This window comes from Erythrolamprus reginae, chromosome 12 (assembly GCF_031021105.1).
Source record: "Erythrolamprus reginae isolate rEryReg1 chromosome 12, rEryReg1.hap1, whole genome shotgun sequence".
Taxonomy (NCBI): Eukaryota; Metazoa; Chordata; class Lepidosauria; order Squamata; family Dipsadidae; genus Erythrolamprus; species Erythrolamprus reginae.
Window position 1 is genome coordinate 2,114,029 of NC_091961.1, and position 26,238 is coordinate 2,140,266.

General features: G+C 43.5%; 2 protein-coding genes across 3 annotated transcripts in view; one reads left to right on the top strand and one right to left on the bottom strand.

Annotated features, from left to right (window-relative positions):
- Nucleotides 1-11,828, top strand: part of NCAPH (non-SMC condensin I complex subunit H) — a 28,944-nt gene extending 17,116 nt beyond the window's left edge. For both annotated transcript variants that reach the window (XM_070765486.1, XM_070765484.1), the window contains exons 13-18: nucleotides 1,711-1,824; nucleotides 3,965-4,144; nucleotides 5,374-5,490; nucleotides 7,240-7,319; nucleotides 8,403-8,478; nucleotides 10,716-11,828. In XM_070765486.1, coding sequence (XP_070621587.1) covers nucleotides 1,711-1,824; nucleotides 3,965-4,144; nucleotides 5,374-5,490; nucleotides 7,240-7,319; nucleotides 8,403-8,478; nucleotides 10,716-10,775 — 627 coding nt within the window. In that variant the 3' untranslated portion in view covers nucleotides 10,776-11,828. The remainder of the gene's footprint in view (nucleotides 1-1,710; nucleotides 1,825-3,964; nucleotides 4,145-5,373; nucleotides 5,491-7,239; nucleotides 7,320-8,402; nucleotides 8,479-10,715) is intronic.
- A 7,912-nt stretch (nucleotides 11,829-19,740) lies between these two features.
- On the bottom strand, nucleotides 19,741-25,937 carry NEURL3 (neuralized E3 ubiquitin protein ligase 3). Its single transcript, XM_070765319.1, has 3 exons — nucleotides 25,775-25,937; nucleotides 22,030-22,527; nucleotides 19,741-21,590 (listed from the first exon to the last, which is right to left on the bottom strand). Exons 1-3 carry the CDS (start codon nucleotides 25,803-25,805, stop codon nucleotides 21,319-21,321), a joined length of 801 nt encoding a protein of 266 aa, XP_070621420.1. The 5' UTR covers nucleotides 25,806-25,937; the 3' UTR covers nucleotides 19,741-21,318.
- Nucleotides 25,938-26,238: the final 301 nt, after the last annotated feature.

Genomic DNA, 26,238 nt, shown 5'->3' on the forward strand with positions numbered 1-26,238 from the left:
ATTAATTAATACCAAAAAAATGATTGTGTCGGTGTGGTTGATTCAGATAGTTCCAAAGCCAGATTGGAAAAGGTCGGACGGTCTTAACCCTTTAGAAAGGAAATATTTCTCAACTTTGGCAGCTTGAAGGCGTGTGGACTTCAACTCCCAGAATTCCCCAGAAGTCAGCATGGAGAGTTCTGGGAGTTGAGATCCACACACTTTCAAATGTAAGATATAAAAACTGTTTTATATTGGGTTTTTATTCTTAACTCTTTTTTAATTACTCATAATTAACTACAGTGGTGCCTCTATCTAAGAACGCCTCTACTTACAAACTTTTCTAGATAAGAACCGGGTGTTCAAGATTTTTTTGCCTCTTCTCAAGAAGCATTTTCCACTTACAAACCCAAGCCTCTGAAACTGTAACTAGAAAAGGCAGGGAGAAGCCTCCGTGGGGCCTCTCTAGGAATCTCCCAGGAGGAAACGGGGTCGAAAAAGGTTGGGAGAAGCCTCCGTGGGGCCTCTCTAGTAATCTCCCGGGAGGAAACGGGGCCGGAAAAGGCGGGGAGAAGCCTCCTTGGGGCCTTTGTAGTAATCTCCCGGGAGGAAACAGGGCCGGAAAAGGCGGGGAGAAGCCTCCTTGGGGCCTTTGTAGTAATCTCCCGGGAGGAAACGGGGCCGGAAAAGGCGGGGAGAAGCCTCCGTGGGGCCTCTCTAGTAATCTCCCGGGAGGAAACGGGGCCGGAAAAGGCAGGGAGAAGCCTCCGTGGGGCCTCTCTAGTAATCTCCCGGGAGGAAACGGGGCCGGAAAAGGCGGGGAGAAGCCTCCTTGGGGCCTCTGTAGTAATCTCCCAGGAGGAAACAGGGCCGGAAAAGGCGGGGAGAAGCCTCCTTGGGGCCTTTGTAGTAATCTCCCGGGAGGAAACAGGGCCGGAAAAGGCGGGGAGAAGCCTCCGTGGGGCCTCTGTAGTAATCTCCTGGGAGGAAACGGGGCCGGAAAAGGCGGGGAGAAGCCTCCATGGGGCCTCTGTAGTAATCTCCCGGGAGGAAACGGGGCCGGAAAAGGCGGGGAGAAGCCTCCATGGGGCCTCTGTAGTAATCTCCCGGGAGGAAACGGGGCCGGAAAAGGCGGGGAGAAGCCTCCTTGGGGCCTCTGTAGTAATCTCCCGGGAGGAAACAGGCCCGGAAAAGGCGGGGAGAAGCCTCTGTGGGGCCTCTCTAGTAATCTGGGAGGAAACAGGGCCGGAAAAGGCGGGGAGAAGCCTCTGTGGGGCCTCTCTAGTAATCTGGGAGGAAACAGGGCCGGAAAAGGCAGGGAGGAAACGGCCTCCACCCTCCCTGTGGTTTCCCCAACCGCACACATTATTTGCTTTTACATTGATTCCTATGGGAAAAATTGCTTCTTCTTACAAACTTTTCTACTTAAGAACTTGGTCACGGAACAAATTAAGTTTTTTAAGTAGAGGTGCCACTCTATCTTATTGTTATGTCATATCTCATTTCTACAAGCCGCCCCGAGTCCGTGAGAAGAAAGACGGCCTATAAATCTAATAAATAAATAAATAAATAAAATAAAATCTTGGCAGCGATGCTGACCGCCTGTTGCTCTGGCCAGAAGATTGGCCGAGCAGTTTTCTACCTGAGCCAGCAGAGGCCTTAGTGCTTATATATATTCCTTCCGTCTTTCCACAGCTGTCGTGATTCTTTCAAGTTGTTTCGTTTCCGCAGGTCACACAGATGCGACGTCCGGACCACTCCCCCAGTCACGACCAGGACGATGAAGTCGGAGAATACGATTACAACAATCCCAACGATACCTCCAATTTCTGTCCCGCGGTGCAGGTGAGTCTCTGACCATCAGATGCAGGCTCTGTGTTCGACCCCAATCCTTTCCTTATCTGCAAGATTTGGGTCAGATAGCCAATGAAACAGTGGGAAATTGTAATGCTGATACTGTGTTTCCCCACCGAACTAAGACCAAGTCTTATATTAATTTTTGCTCCAAAATTAAATAATATTTTATTTATCTATCTATCTATCTATCTATCTATCTATCTATCTATCTATCTATCTATCTATCTATCTATTTATTAGATTTGTATGCCGCCCTTCTCCGTAGACTCGGGGCGGCTCACAACACAATAAAACAGTTCATGACAAATCTAATAATTTACAATTTAAAATATTTAAAAACCCCCATTTTTAAGCAGACATACATACAAACATACCATACATAAATTGTATAGGCCCGGGGGAGATATGTCAGTTCCCCCATGCCTGACGACAAAGGTGGGTTTTGAGGAGTTTACGAAAGGCAAGGAGGGTGGGGGCAGTTCTTATCTCTGCGGGGAGCTGGTTCCAGAGAGTCGGGGCCGCCACAGAGAAGGCTCTTCCCCTGGGGCCCGCCAACCAGCATTGTTTAGTTGACGGGACCCGGAGAAGGCCCACTCTGTGGGAACTAATCGGTCGCTGGGATTCGTGCGGCAGGAGGCAGTCCCGGAGATATTCTGGTCCAATGCCATGAAGGGCTTTAAAGGTCATAACCAACACTTTGAATTGTGACCGGAAATTGATCGGCAGCCAATGCAGACTGCGGAGTGTTGGTGTAACATGGGCATACCTAGGGAAGCCCATGACTGCTCTCGCAGCTGCATTCTGCATGATCTGAAGTGTCCAAACACTTTTCAAAGGTAGCCCCATGTAGAGAGCGTTGCAGTAGTCGAACCTCGAGGTGATGAGGGCATGAGTGACTGTGAGCAGTGACTCCTGGTCCAAGTAGGGCCGCAACTGGTGCACGAGGCGAACCTCGGCAAACGCTCCCCTCGCCACAGCTGAATAATGGTTCTCTAATGTAAGCTGTGGATCGAGGAGGACGGCCAAGTTGCGGACCCTCTCTGAGGGGGTCAATAATTCCCCCCCCAGGGTAATGGACGGACGGATGGAATTGTTCTTGGGAGGCAAAACTCACAGCCACTCCGTCTTGTGTGGGTTGAGTTTGAGTCTGTTGACACCCATCCAGGCCCCAACAGCCTCCAGGCACCGGCACATCACTTCCACTGCTTCATTGACTGGACATGGGGTGGAGATGTACAGCTGGGTATCATCTGCGTACTGATGATACCTCACCCCATGCCCTTGGATGATCTCCCCCAGTGGTTTCATGTAGATATTAAATAGCAGGGGGGAGAGGACCGACCCCTGAGGCACCCCACAAGGGAACAACCTAGGGCATCCTGAAAAATCCCAATTCTGGTGCTAATGGTTGATACAGGTTGCTGCCAGCGTCCTAGGGGTCAGCCAAGTATCTTCTTAAAATATATGATGTTCCGAATAAGCACTTTTTTTTTTTTTTTTTGCAGTTCTGCTGGTGTTATTGCAGGAAGCTGCAATTTCTTGATGTTTTTTGTGAAATTCTTGGAAATGGTACCAAGTGCCCTGATGACAATGGGTTTCAGGGTTACATGTTTCATCCATAGCCGTGTAGTTTCAATGGCCAGGTTGTGATATTATTATTAGTACAGTAGTCCCTCACCTATCGCTGGTGTTACGTTCGAGACCTGGCCGCGATAGGTGAAATCCGCGATGGGGAATTTATCGACTGATAGTACTTATTTAAGTATTTATACAGTATTGTAATTGTTTGGTAAGTTTTCATTGTTTTAAGTGTTTATAAACCCTTCCCACACAGTATTTATTTTAGATACAGTATTTAAATATAGTATTTACAATTTTAGATATATATATATTTTTTTAAACCTGCCGATTGAGTTCGGTGGGCTGTTTAAATCTGCCGATCGACTTCCTCAGAAACCCGCGATGAAGTGAAGCCGCAGTAGGTGAAGCGCGGTATAGCGAGGGACTACTGTATTAGTATTAGTATTATTAGTATTCGGTCTCTCTGACTGAGAAAGACACACTCTGGAACTCTTAAGACTTGACCACCCTCCTGTTCTTTCTTCCCCCCTCTCGTCTTTCTCTTCAGGATGATGACAGCGATGATGACAACGAGCCTGTGAATTTTATAGGTCAGGGCGGGATGTTTGAAATGACAGCCTATCCGACAGGCGGTGATGAGCAGGATGCAGGTCTTGATGATGGAAAGGACCAAGGATTGAACATCAACACCTACGGTGAAGCCAACATGGTAGCTGAGCCTCAAAAGGCAAGTATGAATTTGGGATCCACAGTCCCCAAAACGGGATCTCCTCCAATGCCCAGTTAGTATCCGAAAGTGGGGAAAGATGAGATACAATACGACTTGACGATGGGGTTGAGGATCTTCCGGCGACTCCTGCATTCTGCTGGTAAGCTGCAAAGGGGTTAGAACGCAGTATTATAGGCAAACTGCTCACTGCCAGGAATTTGATCCTGGTGGGGCTGGCTGGGGGATTCTGGGAGTTGAAGTCCAAATATCTTCAAGTGGCCAAGGTTGGGAAACATTGCTCTAGACCAGTGTTTCCCAACCTTGGCAACCCGAAGACATCCGGACCTCAACTCTCAACTCTTAGAAACTTAATTCTGTTGTCGGGCTCTCTGGCAGAATCCCCCCGAAAATTCACAGGTACAAATTGCAGACACACACACGTTTGAAATTTCAAAACAATGTTCTTTATAATGAAAATTCCCTTAAACCAAGCCCTCTTTTGGTATAGCCAAGAGCACTCGTCTCCAAACAAACTGGTGATTTGTACAAGTCCCTTATCAGTCCTGTGATACTTAGCTTGCAGCTGGGAAGCAATTCACAGTCCTTCTTTCACAAAGTGAAACACACTTGGCTCTGGTTTAGTTTCAAAGCGGGGGAAAATCAGCACACAAAAGGTCAAAGTCAGTAAAGCAGTCACGAAATACAACGATCAGATAATCCCCCACAATGGCCAAACCCACAGGCTGCTCTTTATAGCAGCCTCACTAAAGACCACAGCCCCACCCAACCACAGTGGCCTCATTTTCTTTGATAATAATCTCTCAGTTGTTGTTGCCTATGCATCGCTCTCCGCATGCGTGGCTGTATCATTAACTCTTGTTCCGAATCCAAGGAGGAGCTAGATAATTGATCTCCTTCTGAGCTGTCTGCCACACTCTCCCCCTCCCTGTCACTCATGTCTTCTTGGTCAGAGGAGCCTTCATCAGCAGATTCCACCGGGGGCAAAACAGGCCTGCAGCATGTGGATGTCTCCCCCACATCCACAGTCCTTGGGGCAGGAGCTGGGCCAGAGCCAACCACAACAAATTCTAGATGCGTTTTCTCATTCTGTGTGCTTATTCCTCTGGAAAGCAGATTCTTTTATTTTAAGTAACGCCCTCCAGTTACGGACTAGCGGCACTTTGAAAGGCAGGGCTGCAGGTTGGTCTTGGGATTATGATGACGACTCTTCTAATTTTGGATTCCAGGTGAACAAAATAGAGATTCAATATGCAAAAACGGCCAAAAAGATGGACATGCAGAGGCTCAAGCAGACCATGTGGCATATCTTGACGGAAGTCCCAAAGACCCTGACCGGAGAAGAGGTACGCATATAGGAATCTGGCTTCGTTGTTGTTCTTGTTTTCTCCTTTGGTATCTTGCTTGAATTCTGCTGCTTAAAGCAGTAACCGCAGACTTTTAATCACCGCTTTGCAAAAAAAGAACAAATGCAAAATTTTCTTTTCTTGGAATTTAGATTGCTTTTGTTGGAAATTCAAGGCAGCAAAACTTCTTTCTAGCACTGGTTATTTTGAACTATACAGGCAAAATCAAAGTAATATACAATATTAAATCTAATCGTTTGTGTGACGATGAATAATATTGCTAGGAATGTCTCATGCTTTTACCCAATTAAGATATTGCCTTTTAACCTAAAGTTTATAAAGCCTGCTATTTAGTTCAAATCAGTGCAAACCACTTCTTGCTTAAAAAATAAATTCAAATTAAAAAAAATACACTATGTATCTACAGAAAATCCAGGAAAGAATACAATTGAAAGGGTACGTAACTATAAACATTGTTGGGACAAAAAAATAGAAACATTTAATTCATATTCTGAATGTAAATCAAAAACAAAATTTATATAGCTCGAGATGTGTGTTATGAAATATATTGTAAATATCAGTAATATGATGACAAAATTTTACTTTCATTGTAAGATTATTCATACCTTGTACTTGCATCCTGAGAACAATGTTGTTCCTCCACGCTGCAGTAGACAGTATTAAAAGATTGGCAATTATCACACCTGGAATATAGCAATTATACTACAAAAAAGAAGGTTGAGGCTTTGGGAAAAGTTCAGAGAAGAGCAACTAAGGTGATCAAAGACCTGGAACCATATGAAGGACAGCTGCAGGATTTGGGTTTCGTTAGTCCAAAAGGGCCCACAGAGTCGGCCTTCTCCAGGTCCCATCTGCCAAACAATGTCAGTTGGTCGGACTTCGGGGAAGAGCCTTCTCTGTGGCGGCTCCGACCCTGTAGAATCAACTGCCTCCAGAGATTCAAATTATCTGCTTCCTATCCTGCTCCCTATCGGTCTTCCAATCAATTAAGATTGATTGATAGTATGCATGGGTTTTTTAATGATATATGTGATTTTATTGATGGGGTTTTTTTTACTGGTTTTTCCTTCTCAAGAACCATTTTCTACTTAAGAAGCCAAGCACGGAAAAATTTCCCAGGGAATTTGAGAGCAGCACGAAGGCCCAGCCAGTTTCTTGCCATTTCCCCTTTAATCCCAGCTATCTCGGGCTTTTCTGGGCTGCCAGAGGAGCCTTTCGGTGGCGCTTAAGGAGGCTTTGGCAGCCCAGAGCGAACGGAGCATTTTCCTTTCTCTGGGCGCTTTGAGAGGGAATAAACCTCTGCCAGCACCCAGAGAAAAGAAACGCTCCCTTCGCTCTGGGCAGCGACTGTCCTCCTCCTCTTCTTCCTCCTCCTCCTCCTCCCACCCAAATTCCGAGCTTTTATTTCTTTCCTAAAAGGTTTGCACGCATTATTTGCTTTTACATTGATTCCCATGTGAAAAATTAATAATTTAATAATAATAATTTATTAGATTTGTATGCCGCCCCTCTCCGAAGACTACTTCCTCCACGTGCTTCTACTTACAAACTTTTTTACTTAAGAACCTGGTTACAGAACGAATTAAGCTCTTGAGTAGAGGGACCACTATACTGGAATTCTGCTATTGTGTCTCCCCTGGTCCTTCTTGTCATTAAACCAGCCATTGGCATGATCAGAAGACAGAAGTCCTACCTAGCAAGCTTATTATTTCAATGTTCTTTCTGCAGAGTGAAGGCACAGAGAGAAAGACTCCGTCCGTCTCGACACCCAAAAACCTGAGTAGCATCATGAAGGAGCTACACCAGAGGTATTTCCCAGGGGGGACGGGGGAACTCAACCATGGGGCGACTCGCTGCAGGACAATTTCACAATTCTACTCTAATTATTTTTAAAAAGATAAGAAATTGTCTCAATTGTTTGCCTCTTCCCGTCCTTCCCTTTTGCATTCCTTTCTTCAACGAGCCTGTTCCGCGGTTTCTTCCACGTTCGCACCACTCTTGGTCCTGCAGACAGGTGGCCCTGGCGAGTTGTCCCAGGAGACCCCTTCCCCAGGGTACCAAAACTCTTGCTCAAATGTCAAATCCCTCGGGAGGCTCAGGACCACTCGCGTGGCCGCATTTGGTAGAGAGCATTACAGTAGCAGCATGTGAGAGTATGTGCAGCCCATTTTATTTATTTATTTGATTGATTGATTGATTGATTTGTATGCCGCCCCTCTCCGGAGACTCGGGGCGGCTAACAGCAACAATAAAGCAGTGTACAATAGTAGTCTGATGTTAGAAATAATTAAAATCCCATTAATATAAAAAAGCAAACATACATACATAAATACCATGCATAGAATTGTAAAGGCCTAGGGGGAAGAGGGTCTCAATTCCCCCAGGCCTGACGGCAGAGGTGGGTTTTAAGCAGCTTACGAAAGGCAAGGAGGGTGGGGGCAATCTTTGGGGAGAGCTGGTTCCAGAGGGCTGGGGCCGCCATTTTGGGGTGCAGGGAGTCACAACACCACAAATAAACATTTACACGGCGTGACAATTTCTCTGCATCCACTCCCAAGTGGGGGAGTAATTTTTATTTGATGAAGAAGCTTTTCAGAAGAAGGACCGTGAAGGAAGGGCCCTTGGTCAACTCCCTTCCTCCAGGTGTGCCCCCTCCCTCACGGCAGCTGATGACAAGAAGGCAAAGCAGGGACAGTCCTTGACACACAACCACAATCCCCCGCCCAAGTCCCTGCTGCTGTAGTGAGACAGTGGACGTGAGTGTTAAGGCTTAATGTGCCGCAGGTGTTCAGTGAGCAATGTGGTTGTTAAGTGAGTCTGGCTTCCCTCCCGTGTCGGTTTGGCCGTCTGAAGGCTGCCAAAAGGGAGTCACCACTTGTTGTGTCTTGTAGGCTGCCTCCTGTGATGGCGAAGAACCTGTCGGCCCCGTTGGCCTTTTCCTGCATGTTGCACCTGGCTAATGAAAAGGTGAGTGCGGTGCGGCATTGAGACGCAGGTGGGGTTCGGATTACGGATACAATCGGGCCCAGCGTTCCTTCCTTCCCTTCCCCTCCCTCCTTCCCTCCCTCCTTCCTTCCTTCCCTCCCTCCCTCCCTCCTTCCTTCCTTCTTTCCTCCCTTTCTTCCTTTCTTCCTTCTCTCCTTCTCTCCCTCCCTCCTTCCTTCTTTCCTTCCCTCCCTCCTAACTTCTTTCCTTCCCTCCCTCCCTTCCTCCCTCCTTCCCTCCTTCTTTCCTTCCCTCCCTCCTTCCTTCCTTCTTTCCTCCCTTCCTTCCTTCTCTCCTTCCCTCCCTCTCTCCTTACTTCTTTCCTTCCCTCCCTCCCTTCCTTCCCTCCCTCCTTCCATCTAGTCTGCCCTTATGCTATTTCCTGCATTTTATCTTAGGATGGATCTATGTTTAACTCATGTTTAAATTCAGCCACTGTGGATTGACCAACCACATCAGCTGGAAGTTTGTTCCAAGCATCTATGACTCTTTCAGTCAAATCATATTTTTTCATGTTGCTTCTGATCTTTTCCCCCAACTAACCTCAAATTGTGCCGCCTTGTTCTTGGGTTCACTTTCCTATTGAAAACACTTCCCTCCTGAACCTTATTTAACCCTTTCACGTATTTAAATAATGATTTTCGAAGGACCCAACATTTCTGTGGCTCGGTGAAACGTTCGTGACAATTTGACATGAATCTCTGCAGTTGTCAAGATAGACGGTCGCTAAGCGAATCCGGGTTCCCCGTTGATTTGGCTTGTCCCACAGTGGTCAAAAGGGCTATCACAGGAACACTGCAACCATCATAATTATAAACCAGTTGCCAAACGTCTGGATTTATTTATTTTTTTATCCTGCACATGTTTTATTGAAAGGCGTATAAGCGATGGGCCGTAAATAATACCCCTTGTTCCCAAATTGTCCCCATATTCCCATGCTCTCATCCACGCACAATACACATGTTTGTCGCTGCCCTTCAGTCTTTGTTGCAGATGTTTCCTGTGTGTGCAGAAGTTGAGTCCCTAGGGCTGTTTGTAGCACATAAATACCCTGCAAATAATTTTGCAAATTACCATAGAAAGGATAAATCTTGATGTGACCGAAGGGGTTGGGGGGGGGGAGATGTATCAAAGACACTGGAGGCTACTATGCTACGAGGGTTATTGAGAAAGTAAAGTTACAAGGCACGTAACTCTGACGGGGGATGTTCGTGGGGAAAGACGCCGCCCCGAGTCCGCGAAGAGGGGCGGCATACAAATCTAAATAATAAATAAAGACTCGGGGCAGCTGGTCCTAGTGGTCACTTTTGAGCCCAAGGATAGTCCTCCACTCAGGAGAATTGGGGCATCTTAAAGCCTCAAACATCAGAATTTTGACGAGGAGGATGCTACAAATGGACATAAGTGTGGAAAATGGTTATAAGTGCCCCCCCCTTTTCTGCCCAACATCGTTTATTTATTTATTTATTTATTTATTTATTTATTTATTTATTTATTTATTTATTTATTTATTTATTTATTTATTTATTTATTTTGTCCAATACACAATGAGGGTTTTAGTGGGTATATATCTATATACACATAGTAAAATACATGATGAAGGTTATAGAGGAGATACTCATAGTAAAATATATCTAAGAAAGAATAGGAGAGAAATTATAGTAATAGAACATATCAATGAAAGAATAGAAGAAGAGATATAGGAATAGAAGAAAGGCATTTATTTATTTAGTTAATACATGATGAAGGTTATAGAGGAGATACTCATAGTAAAATATATCTAAGAAAGAATAGAAGAGAAGATATAGGAATAGAAGAAAGGGATAAGAGATATAGGAGAGCAATAGGACAGGGGACGGAAGGCACTCTAGTGCACTTGTACTCGCCCCTTACTGGCCTCTTAGGAATCTGGAGAGGTCAACCGTAGATAATCTAAGGGTAAAGTGTTGGGGGTTTGGGGGTGACACTATGGAGTCCGGTAATGAGTTCCACGCTTCGACAACTCGGTCTTAACATTGAACAATCACTAAAGGAATTGTTGTAAGTCGAGAACTGCCTGTAGTAGGGATCTTTTCGACCTCAATGGAGGAAACCTTTTCTTTCGGGCCTTCGACAACAACGCTGCGGGGGGGGGGGGGGGGAACCTTGGATGTGAGTGGGGTCAGCTTTAAAGTTTCTGACATTTGATTCTTTCCCTCCCTCCTCCCACGTGTCCCCAGAACCTGGATCTACAAAGGTTGGAAGATTTATCCGACGTTTTAGTGCTACAAGAAGATTAACCCCGTGCTGCCCGATGCTCTCGGCCTCTAAAGAGGGAATTGATCTGCTTTTCTGAGACTTTCAAATGAAAGGCAGGAACCTCTGTCTCATTCCAGCAAGTTGGAGAAAAAACAACAACAAGATATGCATTATGATTTCGGCCAGGGGTCCCCAAACCTGTAAGAATTGTGGACTTCCGACTCCCAGAATTCTCCATCCAACTATTCTACGCTGGCTGGAGAATTCTAGGAGTTGAAGTCCACGAGTCTCAAAAGTGGCCGAGTTTGAAGATTTCGGCAGTCAAATCTGCTTGTCTTTCAAAATGAGCCTGAATGTTTTTTTAACTCCTCCCTCACTCTCATAACCTTCCTTCCTTCCTTTCCCCCCCCTTTCTCCTTCCTTCTTTCCTTCCTTCCCTCCTTCCTTTTCTTCTTTTTCCTTCCTTCTCCTTTCTTCTTCATTCCTTTCTTTTTTCTTCCTTCCTTACTTTCCTTCCTTCCTTCCCTTTTCTCACTTTTTCCTTCCTTCCTTTCCCCTTTCCCCTTCCTTCCCTCCTTCCTTTTCTTTTTCCTTCCTTCTCCTTTCTTCTTCATTCCTTTTTTTCTTCCTTCCTTACTTTCCCCCCTTCCTTCCTTCCTTCCCTTTTCTCACTTTTTCCTTCCTTCCTTTCCCCCCTTTCCCCTTCCTTCCTTCCCTCCTTCCTTTTCTTTTTCCTTCCTTCTCCTTTCTTCTTCATTCCTTTCTTTTTTTCTTCCTCCCTTCCCTTTCCCCCTTTCTCCTTCCTTACTTTTCCCCCAACCCCCCACAGTGGGTGACCCCTGAGTGCAGAGGGAGCCTTTTTAACACTCGTGTGTGTTCGTGTGTTGCACAATCGTGGCCCTTGTATCCGTGTTGTTTTTTTTAAAAAAAACCCGGTTTTCAGTTTTCCTCGACGCTGGAAACATTCCCCATCTTTCTGCAAGTCTCCTCTCGTGTCGTCTTTTAATCGCTGTTTTTCAAGTCATGTCCTATCTATTTGTAGGCCTCTTTTTAATCTTTCTATTCGTGGAATAAAGCCAAGCCTTTTGCTCTTCCTGCGGCTTTGGGGTTTGCTTCGAAACTTCCGAAGGGGCGGCGTCTGCCACGCGAATATATACGTCTCGTCTGCATTTTGCGCCCGCGGTTCGTGTGGGTGGCAGACACAACAGGGAAGAGTTTGGTTGCATGCCAGGAAAAGAGCCCCAAGTTTAAATTCGCAGCCTCCCCGTCTGCAAAAAAAACCCCTTCCCTCAATGACTTCACAGGTGGAATGACTTCACTCAAAACCGGCGTTTGCTTCTGGTTTCTCAAGGATTCTGGGGAAGTCCCGTTGCACAAGCGCCTTGTCTCATCGCATTCCTGAGCACCGTCTCTTGTTCCCCCACTGCTGGGTTGGTGGAAGGAGACACTTGTCTCCTCTGGTTCTGTTGCCCAGGCTGTCGGGGGGATGGACCCTGAGCTTTGCCTTCTGCTTTGCAGTTGACGGACTGGGAGAGTTTGGACATCAAACGCCCTTTCATTGAGGGCGGCATCGGGGTTGGGTTTGGGGGGGGCACTTCCCTTAACCTCTCCCTCGCTCTAATAACCTTCCTTCCTTTTCCCCCCCTTTCTCCTTCTGTCCTTCCTTCCCTCCTTCCTTTTCTTCTTTTTCCTTCTCCTTTCTTCATTCCTTTCTTTTTTTCTTCCTTCCCTTTCCCCCTTTCTCCTCCCTTCCTTTTTCTATAAGTATAAGGGCAGACTAGATGGACCATGAGGTCTTTTTCTGCCATCAGACTTCCATGTTTCTATGTTTCCTTACTTTCCCCCCTTCCTTCCTTTCTTCCTTCCTTCCTTCCTTTTTCTCACTTTCTCCTTCTTTTTTCTCACTTTTTTCTTCCTTTCCCCCCTTTCCCCTTCTGTCCTTCATTCCCTCCTTCCTTTTCTTCCTTTTCCTTCCTTCTCCTTTCTTCATTCCTTTCTTTTTTCCTTCCTTTTTCTCCCTTTCTCCTTCCTTCCTTTCCTCCCTTTCTCCTTCCTTCCTTCCTTTCCCATCCTTTCTTCCTTTTCCATCCTTTCTCCTTCCTTTTCCTCCCTTTCTCCATCATTCCTTTTTCTCCCCTTCATTAGTTTAGTTTAATCAGATTTGTATGCCGCCCCTCTCCGCAGACTCGGGGTGGCTCACAACAATAACAATACAATGTAAAACAAATCTAATATTCCTTTCCCCCACTCCTTCCTTCCATTTTCTCTCTTTCTGCTTCCCTCTGTCCTTCATCCTTCCTTCCATTTCTTCCTTTTCCTTCCTTCTCCTTTCTTCATTCCTTTTTTCCTTCCTTCATTTCCCCCCTTTCTCCTTCCTTTTTTCCTTTTCCACCCTTTCCCATTCCTTTTTCTCCCCTTCATTCCTTTCCCCTACTCTTTCCTTCCTTCCATTTTCTCTCTTTCTGCTTTCCTCTGTCCTTCATCCTTCCTTCCCTTTCTTCCTTTTCCTTCTTCCTTCCTTCTCTTCCCTCTTCACTCTCCTTTCTTCCTCCTTCCTCTCTTCCCTTCTTTTTCCTTGTTCTCTTCTCATCTTCCCTTCTTTTTCTTTGTCTATCCTCCTTTCCTGTCCCTATGCTCAAAAAGGGAAAACATTTCTCCTTTTTTGGTTTTTTGTTTCTTTCGCTAGTCCTCTGCCAGCAAAAAAACTGAACTGGTGGGGGGGCGGCACAGTAGAGTTACAAGTCTTAAAGTGGCCAACCCTGGAGAGCCCCTGCTCGAGGGGACATAGAGTTGCCCAGCCCTGTTTTCAATCCACCCCTCCCACATTTCTTCCTTCCCAGCCCTTTTTCAGAGGTGGCGACAGCCCTGCTCTCGATCTGAACTTTCATTATTATATTTATGTGTAATGATTTCCAGAGAGCAAACATTCCTCCTCCATCCACAAGTCACGGGCTGTTTTGTGTATTTCATTTCTCCGCCTGCGCCAAAAGAATAAATTAATGTGTGATTTGTAACATCAGCCTTGATGTTTGTTTGCAAACTGTGGGCGAACGGGAGAGGAAAGAATCGCAGCCCTGTGATTGATGGAAAATGGGGAAATTTTTCCATTCCTTTTGGCACCCGCGCCGAAAGAGTTGCGCAACCTTGATAGCCTTCCATGCGATTGTCTTTCGGTTCCCCAAAAGAAATTTTCCACTAAACCTCCCTGATCTCATTTTGTTCAAGTGACTAAGTCACCGTTTTCTTCTTGTTTCTCTGGCAGCTTCTTCTTCGAAAGTTTTCTAAGTGTGGATGATTCACGTGTGGTTAAAAGAGCTGGAGGCAGGGCTGGGCTTCCGGATCTCATTATTAGAGCATCTGTTAAGTTGTGGGTTGCCCAGGAAAGGGTTTTTTCTTTTTTTAAAATAGTCTTTATTGAATTATTTACATTAAGAAAAATACACAAATATCATAAAGACAAGAACAAAAACAGAACACAACTTATATAGATATACAGATACCATCATTCGTAATTACTGTTAGAAACATAGAAGATTGACGGCAGAAAAAGACCTCCTGGTCCATCTAGTCTGCCCTTATACTATTTCCTGTGTTTTATCTTAGGATGGATCTATGTTTATCCCAGGCATGTTTTAATTCAGTTACTGTGGATTACCAACCACGTCTGCTGGAAGTTTGTTCCAAGCATCTACTACTCTTTCAGTCAAATAATATTTTCTCCCGTTGCTTCTGATCTTTCCCCCAACTAACTTCAGATTGTGTCCCCTTGTTCTTGTGTTCACTTTCCTATGAAAAACACTTCCCTCCTGGACCTTATTTAACCCTTTAACATATTTAAATGTTTCAATCATGTCCCCCCTTTTCCTTCTGTCCTCCAGACTATACAAATTGAGTTCATGAAGTCTTTCCTGATACGTTTTATGCTTAAGACCTTCCACCGTTTTTGTAGCCCGTCTTTGGACCCGTTCAATTTTGTCAATATCTTTTTGTAGGTGAGGTCTCCAGAACTGAACACAGTATTCCAAATGTGGTCTCACCAGCATTCTATATAGCGGGATCATAATCTCCCTCTTCCTGCTTGTTATACCTCTAGCTATGCAGCCAAGCATCCTACTTGCTTTTCCTACTGCCCGACCACACTGCTCACCCATTTTGAGACTGTCAGAAATCACTACCCCTAAATCCTAGAAAGTTTTCTAAGTCTGCGCATGATTCACGTTTGCTTAAAAGAGCTGGAGGCAGGGCTGGGCTTCCGGATCTAATTATTAGAGCATCTGTTAAGTTGTGGGTTGCCCAGGAAAGGGTTTTTTCTTTTTTTAAAATAGTCTTTATTGAATTATTTACATTAAGAAAAATACACAAATATAAAGACAAAAACAAAAACAGAACACAACTTATACAGACATATAGAAACCATCATTCGTAATTACTGTTATATATCAAGTCTTAAACACTCAACTAATCTACCTGTTGACATTATTGCTACAGCTTTTTTTTTAAAATGATCACCCTACTAGTTTTACATTGCTATGTTATATCATTGTTTACCTAAATCTTAATCTTCATTCATTTCAATCCTATTCCCCAAGTCATAAATTGTCCAAAATTAATTTCTATACAACGATTTTATTTTGTATATCTAGTAAACAAAACGAATAACAAGATTGCTTGTACAGTGTTCCCTCGATTTTCGCGGGTTCGAACTTCGCGAATAGCCTATACCACGGTTTTTTAAAAAATTTAATTGAAAAATACTTCGCGAGTTTTTTTCTATACCATGGTTTTTCCTGCCCAATGACATCATATGTCATTACCAAACTAATAATTTTTGCAAATAAATAACAAAAAAAATAATTATTGTTAATAAATAATTATGTCTATAAATATCAGGATCACTGTGTCTTATTCAATGGTGAGTACCAGTCATAATGGTGAGTAAATGGTTGTTAAGGGAATGGGAAATGGTAATTTAGGGGTTTAAAGTCTTAAGGGAAGGTTTGTGATACTGTTTGTAGCCAAAAATGGTGTTTTTACTTCCGCATCTCTACTTCGCGGAAATTCGACTTTCGTGGGCGGTCTTGGAATGCATCCCCCGCGGAAATCGAGGGAACACTGTATTCTTTTTTCTTGTATATGATCAAATTTTGAGAGATTCGACTTTTCAATGAAGTCTGATAAAGCTTTTCACTTCCTTCCATTGTTTTGCGGGGAAAACCCACCAGGAGTCACCAACTCCTGGATCTTCAACTGCTGTGGCTCTTGAAATAAACTGAGGCTCCGGTAACAGTAAATGCTTTTATTTCTCCAAGATACAGGAATACAAGGTTGCTATGCGAATTCTACTCCAGGCACGAATGAATAAGAGTGTTGGTTTTCAGCTTTAATAATAATAATAATAATAATAATAATAATAATAATAATAGACACATATGTGTGTGGATGTATACATAGAGTATAGATGCTCTATACTCTATGTATAGCAATTATGTATAGCAATTTTGGGATCCTTTTTACTTGTGGTTAGTGGGAAGGCGGAAGAACATATCTGGATCTCAGGATGATTAGGGCAGTAAAAAGGAAATAGGTTTCTCCTCCTCCACCTTTTAATCTGGATCACCAGGGAAAAAAATGGACAAAAATGGGCTTTTTCAAGCAGATCCTTTCAACAGTGCAATATTAGCTGTCAAAGTGTGACCATCACATCCTGTATAACTATTTCCTCTAACTGGATTACCCTTGCTAGAATTGGATGCTAAAAGAAACTGGTTCTTTGGTTTGATTTTTTCTTTCTTTCCACGTTTCCTGTTACACATCTTCAAACCTCACCTGTTTATACCCATAAATATCACTTTTAAGGAAAACAGGATCCTTTGAGGGTAGAATCTCTTTTTTTAATATATATTTTTATTGATTTTTTTACAATATAAAGACTCACACAACATAAAACATAAAACAAGTGTTTTGTGTATTTATTTGTTTGTTTTGTTTGATTGTTTGTTTATTCATTCATTCATTCATTCATTCATTTATTGGATTTGTATGCCGCCCCTCTCCGGAGACTTGGAGTGGCTAACAGCAACAATAAAACAGTGTACAATAGTAATCTAATACTAAAACCGATTAAAAACCACTTAATATAAAAACCAAACATACATACATACATACATACCATGCATAGAATTGTAAAGGCCTAGGGGGAAAGAGGATCTCAATTCCCCCATGCCTGATGGCAGAGGTGGGTTTTAAGCAGCTTACGAAAGGCAAGGAGGGTGGGGGCAATTCTAATCTCTGGGGGGAGTTGGTTCCAGAGGGCTGGGGCCGCCACAGAGAAGGCTCTTCCCCTGGATCCCACCAAGCGACATTGTTTAGTTGATGGGACCCGGAGAAGGCCCACTCTGTGGGACCTAACTGGTCGCTGGGATTCATGCGGCAGAAGGCGGTCTCGTAGATACCCTGGTCCGGTGCCATGAAGGGCTTTATAGGTCATAACCAACACTTTGAATTGTGACCGGAAACTGATCGGCAACCAATGCAGACTGTGGAGTGTTGGTGTGACATGGGCATATTGTGCCCACCACCAGACAAACATTCACACCCTACCACCAAATCGGGGGTGTTTCTTGTATAAACCATTTTAACCCAAGAGCAAATTTTACATATTATAAAGTGATTCCAATTCATTTCTTGTAGCTTGGTCTCGGATTCTATTCGCCATATATCGTCTTACCTTGTCCCATCGTCCCATCAGTTGTCGCAAGTCAGTTTCATTAACCAAATTCATCCTTTTGTCCATAATCTCAAATTGAATGTGGTCCACCATGTACCGGTACCAATTTTGCATTGTCCATTTTGTCACATCCTTCCAACCCAAGACTATGACCGCCTGAGCGCTTTCTATCGCTGCTTGTTTTATTGCTCTAAATTCTCCCATCGCATTACTTTTGACTAATATTGCCATTTCCTTAGTAATTATCCATCGGATATTTAACATCCTATTAATATCCTCTTGCACTTTTTGCCAAAAATTGTGCACTACCAGGCATTCCCAAAACATATGAATAATTGAGGATGGAATCTCAACGGTTTATTACAAATTCTTTTATTGAAATTACAAATTTTTACAGAGAAACAAGTATAAAAAATACACACTATTAATAAAAACCAACAATACAGATTGATTTCTTGCCATTTAGAAAATCTGCTCTTAAAATACTTTAAATTTCCAATTTTTAACAGTTTCATACATTGTATTAACAGTTTCTATCCTTAATTCTTTACAGCATGATGTTGCTGGGTTTTTTTTTTTAATTGGTTCTGGCCTGGATCTTTACCAATTCAATAGCATCTGACATTCATTGTCCTTCTAAGGCAGGATGGGTTATCAGTTCCCACCATGTACCCACCCCAACCTCTTCCAAAATCTGCATCGTTTGGAAGATGAAACAGTTTTCAGTTTGATAAATGATTTTTTTTTATTTTTTTAAAATCCCCAAAATGGGAGAATGGGAGTTTCTCATTTGTCCTTCTGAGCAAGCTTTGATTTTTCACATAGACCCAGGAGGACCCAATTGGTTCTTAACAGGCTATGACCCAGCCATGACGGGTGGCTGGATGATTAATCATTGCGCCTGAAGGAAAACAAGAAATCTTGCGCTAGTTTTGCAACCTTCCATCATCTAAAAGGTGTTCACTCAACACAGCCCCTCTGATGAAGAAACCTCTGCCAAATGTTGCTAATCTAAGATTGCAAAATAGTCTCTCTCTCTCTCGCTTCCTTCCTTCCCTCTTTCTTTCTTTCTTTCTTTCTCTCTCTCTCTTTCTCTCACTCAACATAGCCTCTCTGATGAAGAAAAAGTGCTCATCTAAGATTGCAAAAAAGTCTTCCTTCCTTCCCTTCCCTCCTTCCCTTCCTCCTTCCCTTCCTTCTCTCTCTCTTTCTTTGTCTCTTTCTTTCTGTTTCCCTTTTTCTCTTTCTCTTCCTTTGTTTCCCCTTTTCTTTCTTTCTCTCTCTTTCTCTTTCTTTCCCTTTTTCTTCCTTTCTCTTTCTTTCTCTCTCTTTCTCTTTCTCTTTCTTTCTTTCTCTTTTTCTTTCTTTCTCTCCCTTTCTTTTTTTCTTTCTTTCTCTTTCTCTTTCTTTTTCTTTCTCTTTCTTTCTTTCCCTTTTTCTTTCTTTCTTTCTCTTTCTTTCTTTCTTTCTGTTTCTTTCTCTCTCTCTCTCTCTCTCTCTTTCTTTCACCATGTTTCACTCAACGTACGTGCCCTGCCAACTTTCAGAGGGTCCGATTTTGAAACGACAAATCACAGGAAATTATCCCTTTGTTTTGGGTCTGGAAGACCTCACTCTCCAGATGTTTCCTGCGAGAGGCAGTTCCCATCCCACCGAGCAGGAGAAAAAATAAAGATGTAATTGTGTTGTTGTTTGCTTTGAAAGAGAATTCCTCTCTTGGTGTCTCTTCCCTCCCTCCGCTGACTCCTTCCTAGAAATATAATTCTTTATTGGCCTTGATTGGACACACAAGGAATTTGTCTTTGGTCTCAGTGTACATAAAGGAAAAATTAAAACTTTGGAATCCGACAAGGAACTTGTCTTTGGTCTCAGTGTAGATAAAGGAAAAATTAAAACTTTGGAATCCGACTATTCCTTCTTGCAGTGAGGTTTATTTACAAGCCTAGTCCTGTCCCCCTCTTCCCAAAGCCTGCAACTACTTGGCTGAATATCAATTCTGTTCTCCGAAAGATCAAATCCCCTCCGGCAACATCAGTGTCACCAGGAAGGCAGATTTAAGCAGATTCCCAAAGATTTGGGTTAACCCGTGAATCATCTTTTTGCCCAGTTCCCTGGCAAACCACAGCTAACCACATTTTTTGACGGCTTCCGTTGGCTTATACATTTTCAAACAATCTGATTTTTTTTTTTTGCTCCGAGAACCCTGCTGGGAAAATCCTGGAAATAAATTTCAAAGCTGTCAACTTTGTGCCAGCTTGCTGAACGTGAGAACTGTGATATTTATTTCTTGATTTATTGGGCTTTTATGCCGCCCCTCTCTGAGGACGCGGGGCAGCTTACACCATATAATGAACAATATACAATATCTTAGGTCCAATTAATTAAATTTAAAAGTCTAAAAAACCCCAAAACCATAAAAACAGTCATATATACAGTATATATACTCTTAAATAGTACGTTTCAGAGATTTCTGGCGACGTTTCGACGAGGTCCCACTCGTCCTCTTCAGGCTGGTGCTTTTGTCACAGTGAGACCTGAGCTGCCTTCCCTCTATAAATATTGCTGGGTGGCTGTGGAGTGCTGGCTCACCAGTACACGGGAAGAAACCCGAATATGCCAAGGCCTTCATATTTGTCCCCGTAAAAATCTACGGAAACATATATATCCTTTTCTTAGAAACATAGAAACATAGAAGTCTGACGGCAGAAAAAGACCTCCTGGTCCATCTCGTCTGCCGTTATACTATTTTCTGTATTTTATCTTAAGATGGATATATGTTTATCCCAGGCATGTTTAAATTCAGTTACTGTGGATTTATCTACCACGTCTGCTGGAAGTTTGTTCCAAGCATCTACTACTCTTTCAGTCAAATAATATTTTCTCATGTTGCTTTTGATCTTTCCCCCAAGTAACTTCAGATTGTGTCCCCTTGTTCCTTGTGTTCACTTTCCTATTAAAAACACTTCCCTCCTGGACCTTATTTAACCCTTTAATATATTTAAATATTTCGATCTTTCGCAAACTGCTTAAGACCCACCTATATCGCCAGGCATGGGGGAATTGAGACATCTCCCCCAGGCTTTTTATAGTTTTATGTATGGAATGCATGTGTTGCATGGTTTTTAAATGATGGGGTTTTTAGATGCTTTTTAATATTAGATTTGTTTACATTGTCACACTGTTTTATTATTTATTTATTTATTTATTCAATTTTTTATGCCGCCCTTCTCCTTAGACTCAGGGCGGCTTACCACATGTTAGCAATAGCACTTTTTTAAAACAGAGCCAGCCTCTTGCCCCCACAATCCGGGTCCTCATTTGACCCACCTCGGAAGGATGGAAGGCTGAGTCAACCTTGAGCCGGTGATGAGACTTGAACCGCTGACCTTCAGATCTACAGTCAGCTTCAGTGGCCTGCAGTACAGCACTCTACCTGCTGCGCCACCCCAGCTCATTATTGTTGTGAGCCGCCCCGAGTCTTCGGAGAGGGGCGGCATACAAATCTAATAAATTATTATTATACACACACATATATATACAAATTTAAATACAGTCAAATATATATATACAGTCAGATATATACAGTATATGTATATTTTAAGAACGAAGAGGTCTGGCATTATCCCAATTTCTGGCTTTTGTGTGTCCAGCGGTTCCAGCAATTCAGTTCATCCATCCAACTAGCAATCCCCGGGCATCCGCCTCTGTCCCTTTTAAGCCAACGTTGCTTTTTAATTTATCCATTTTTTAATTATTACTATTATTTTGGTCTCCCCGGTGGCTTTCTTTAGCCTCTCCAATCCCGGCCCTTTGGGGTGGTCATATTTCAGGAGCGTCGCGCCGCCGCGCACTTTTTGTCACCGCAGGTAAGGGACGCACTCCGATTTTCCCAACCGGCTTAGCAGGCCCCGGTTCTCTGCCAGAACGGAGATCCCGAGGATTTTCTTCACCTTCTCCCAACAGAGAGGGCAACGTCCACTGGTGGTGAAGATCTTCAGGGAGCATCTGAAGCAGAGGCCGGTGTGGTGGCAAGGGAACATCATGGTACTGGCTTGGGAGGCGAAACAGACCATGCAATCTTCCACGGGGTTTTCTTCGGTTCTTTCCTGGGACTCCAAGCTAGCGGGATCTGGAGAGGCATAATAAATATTTCGCGGGATTAAAAGGGAGGGAGAAATAGGGAGGGAGAGAGACAGAGATGGAGAGAGAGAACTGGGCTGTTTCGTCACTAAGCGAGACAGTTCTTGAGGGAGAGAGAGAGATGGAGAGAGAAAACAGGACTGTTTCGTCAGTAAGTGAGACAGTTCTTGAGGGAGGGAGAGAGACAGATGGAGAGAGAAAACCGGACTCTTTCGTCACTAAGTGAGACAGTTCTTGAGGGAGGGAGAGAGACAGATGGAGAGAGAAAACCGGACTCTTTCGTCACTAAGTGAGACAGTTCTTGAGGGAGGGAGAGAGACAGAGATGGGGAGAGAGAGAGAATAGGGCTGTTGGTCACTCCAACGGCCTTCGTCTGCCCTAAAAAAAAAAGCCACCCAGAACAAATTGTCCGGTCTGCTGTTGCTTACCGAGGAGTTGGACCTCTTTGGTTCTTCCGTAGACGTCCACCACGACCCAAAGGGGAGATTTAACCGAAACCCCACTGAAGAGGAAGGCCTCTTGGTCCTCGCGGTTGGTGTTGCAGAAAACGCAGCCCCAGCTGTCCACCCAGAAGCTGAGGATGGTGTCCTCTCCGATATATTCGTCGGGTAAAACACACGCCCGGGTCTTCCCTTGGCTGACCAGGTTTGGGCACACAAAGGGAGGCAGGTGGCCGGAGTGAAGGCAAGGGTCTCTCCAGGTGAAGCCCACTCGTAGACCCCCCTGCCACTTCTGGTCTTCCTGTAAGATTTTCAACGTCACTTTCTCATAAAGTTCGACCGGACGGTTGGAGAAGACGATGCCATCGTGAAATGTGTCTCTTCTTCTCACTCTGCAGCAAGATTCATCCATGACAACCTGGGATCCTTTGATGGAAGGATGGAAGCATAGTGGGCGGTGGGACGCTTCGAGGCCACCCTCTGATTCTGCAAAGACATGGAGCATTATTAAGACAATTTAATATATCCACATCTCTCCAGCACTCTGCAGTCTGCACTGGCTGCCAATTGGTTTCCAGACACAATTCTTTTTTTTTTTTAATAAACTTTATTAATTTTTCAATAAAAAAGACATACAAACTTACAAACATTTAAACACATATTAGGGGTTACAATTATCCCTCTTTTCTTGAAGTCAATTTTTAATTCAGAAAAAAGGATAAAATCTTAAATCTTTAAATCAAACTAATATTCTAATTGAAAAGAAGAACTTTGTTTACATATTCTAATAGACATAAAGTTAAATTGATAAAATAGAGAAGCCAACAACACTAAAAACAACAAAAAATATCAATAACATTTAATTATATTCATACCATTTTTGTTACCTTATTTTCAACTTTATTCTTATCTATCCATGTACAGTATAAACTTTACCCCAAATAATATAAAAATCAGATTCTTCTTGATCATTCAGCCTTCTCGTCATCATATACATCTCTGCACAATCCAGAATTTTTTTAACTGCATCCTCTTTTTTGGGGATATCTTCCCCTTTCCAATTTTGTGCATAAACTATCCTAGCGGCTGTTAAAATATGTACAACCAGAAAAAATTCAAAGTGTTGGTTATGATCTATAAAGCCCTACATGGCATCAGGCCAGAATACCTCCAGGACCTGCCCCGTGAGTCCCAGCGACCGGTTAGGTCCCACAGAGTCGGCCTTCTCCAGGTCCCATCAACTAGACAATGTCGTTTGGCAGGACCTAGGGGAGGAGCCTTCTCTGTGGGGGGCCCGGCCCTCTGGAATCAGCTCCCCCCTGGAGATTCGTACTGTCCCCACCCCCCTCGCCTTTCGTAAGAGTGAACCTAGAACAAGGACAGAAGCACCAGCCTGAAGATGACGAGTGGGACCTCGTCGAAACGTCTCCAGAAATTTCCAAATATATATATATATATATATACACATATATATACATGATGAAGGTTATAGAGGAGATACTCATAGTAAAATATATCTAAGAAATAATAGAAAAGAAGGTATAGTAATAGAACATATCAATGAAAGAATAGAAGGAGAGATATAGGAATAGAAGAAAGGGATAGGAGATATAGGAGGGCAATAGGACAGGGGACGGAAGGCACTCTAGTGCACTTGTACTCGCCCCTTACTGACCTCTTAGGAATCTGGATAGGTCAACCGTGGATAATCTAAGGGTAAAGTGTTGTGGGTTTGGGGATGACACTATGGAGTCCAGTAATGAGTTCCACGCTTCGACAACTCGGTTACTGAAGTCATATTTTTTACAGTCAAGTTTTCAGCGATTAATATTAAGTTTAAATCTGTTGGTGTGCTCTTGTGTTGTTGTGGTTGAAGCTGAAGTAGTCGCCGACAGGCAGGGCGTTGCAGCATATGATCTTGTGGGCAATACTTAGATCTTGTTTAAGGCGTCTTAGTTCTAAGCTGCCGAGGTCGGAGACCCCTGACTTAGAGCGCCTAGTATCTTCTCAAACTTCACCTTGAGCTGCCTTACAAGAGCAAAACAGGTTCGGTGGGTTGGAGACCGGAAGCTGTCAAATGTTTTCGAACTGTACAAGAGCCTTGTTTTCAGATCTCCTGCCAGCTTTATATGGGTTTATTGCCTCTGATAAGGGAAACTGCAGCAGATAAAGGATTAATGTTGATACATATCGGAGGAAAAAACAAAGCAAGATAAGCCTTCTGTGGGAATGATTTTTTTTTTTTAATTCCAAACACAAAATGTGCCTTTTTTGGTGGGTTTGCAAAATTGAATGTTCCTTTTTGACAAACTTTCTGGGCCAGGAAAGAAAGAAAAATGCAAGTACAGTACTGTACAGTTTAGAGGCAATCGGTCACTGGGTTACTTTCACTTTCACTCTGTCACAGGCCATTAAACTAACAAGGGCAAGGAAAGTCCAATTTCCCAATAAACAGGCATGTTAAAGAGCCAAGGTTCGGAGGTTGCACCTTTGAACCGTTTATTGGGGCCAAAATCCAGGCCAGAGATAAGCTTATTCAGAACTCCAGAAGGAGAGTTGGAAGGGATCTTCAAGGTCTTCTAGTCCAACCCCCTGCTTGAGCGAGAGAATACCAGGGATGGTGAACCTTTTTTTTTCCTCGGGTACCAAAAGGTCACAGGTGTGTGTGATAACAAACAGTGCGTGCTTACCCAAAATGCAATAGCAATAGCATTTAGACTTATTTACTTCTTCCTAGTGCTTTTACAGCTTTCTCTAAGCGGTTTGCAGAATCAGACTCTTGCCCCCAACAATCTGGGTCCTCATTTGACCCACCTCGGAAGGATGGAAGGCTGAGTCAACCTCGAGCCAGTGGTGAGATTTGAACTGCTGAACTACAGCTAGCAGTTAGCTGAAGTTCATGCATCTTCTTCACCCCAAATCGAGACTTTGGGAAAAGTGCAAAGAAGAGCAACTAACATGATCAAAGGCTTCTTCATCTTCTTCTTCTTCTTCTTCTTATTATTATTATTATTATTATTATTATTATTATTATTATTATCTACTATTACTATTACTATTATTATTATTATTATTATTATTATTATTATTATTATTATTATTATTATTATTATTATACAATACAATGCAGCAAACAAGATCACTATGCTGGATTTCGTATTTCATCACCAGTCGGGTGAATTATGTTTGCCGATCCCAGTAAAGCCGCCTTTTGCAATTGACAATAAATCAAATAAATCAAATGTTTTCCAAGTCCTAAGTCTTTGCCGGTTTCCCCCCCCCCCCCCCCATTGCTCTACTTGCTCAGAATTTTTCCTTCCAGACCTAACCAGGTTCTAACAATGTTCCCAGCTCTTGCTGGCTCTTTCATTGTTACTCTCTCCAAAGAAAGTTTTTTTAAAGCCCTTAACCAGGGGATACAAAATATGAGCTGAAACTGACCAGACTAAGGCTGCTGGCCAGGTGACCACCTGGTAAGCAGATTCTTTCCCCTGTTTTCCTCCCCAAAAACTAAAGTGCATCTCATACTCTGAAAAATACAGTGTGTACAACACACACATGATGTATTGTAGGTATGTGTAGTTGTATGTTGAATGTGGAGAGTGATCATAATTATTTTGACAAAATAAAAGAAATAATTTCACTGCACTGCCTCCTTTCCAAGCTGTGCCGAAACAAACCTTTCGAAGCCAACTCTGCATGTCCAGAGAGCTACCTCGAATGTGGTCCTTACCGTCATCCGAGGGACTTATGCAGGCTCCCATGGTTGGCTGGGACTGGGCTAGGTGGTGCTGTGCTGTGGATTCTGGTTTCTGGCCCTCTGCTTCTCCCTTCCTTTCAACCAGACGGAAGAAGCAACGGGGTCCAGGTTGTCTCCGAGAGCCACCAAGGACTCTTGTTTCAAACCGAAAGGAAGGGAGCTGTTTTATACAGCCCTCTCTCATGAGTTAAACATTAATCATCCTTTGAGATTTCTGGGGATGTTTATGTGTGTGTGTGTATGTGTCACAAGACGCAGCTTTTGTTGTTGCGGTAGGGGATTTCCAGCTCCTCTTTCTCTTTCTCTCTCTGGGTCTGAAATCTGAGCCCCGGTTGCAACTCTCCGGCCCCCGTGGTTTTAACACCTGGCCTCTCGCCCCAAAACGAAGGGACTTTGCTCAGCTCAACAAGGCATCCGAGCCACCCGGGGAATTGGAG

What these genes read in the sequence shown, in the direction of transcription:
- NEURL3 (XM_070765319.1), bottom strand. Translation starts at nt 25,805, where the DNA reads ATGGGAGCCTGCATAAGTCCCTCGGATGACG. An exon ending in CATAAGTCCCTCGGATGACG is followed by an intron (nt 22,528 to 25,774) that starts GTAAGGACCACA and finishes ATGTCTTTGCAG; the next exon opens with AATCAGAGGGTGGCCTCGAA. An exon ending in CAAAGAGGTCCAACTCCTCG is followed by an intron (nt 21,591 to 22,029) that starts GTAAGCAACAGC and finishes ATGCCTCTCCAG; the next exon opens with ATCCCGCTAGCTTGGAGTCC.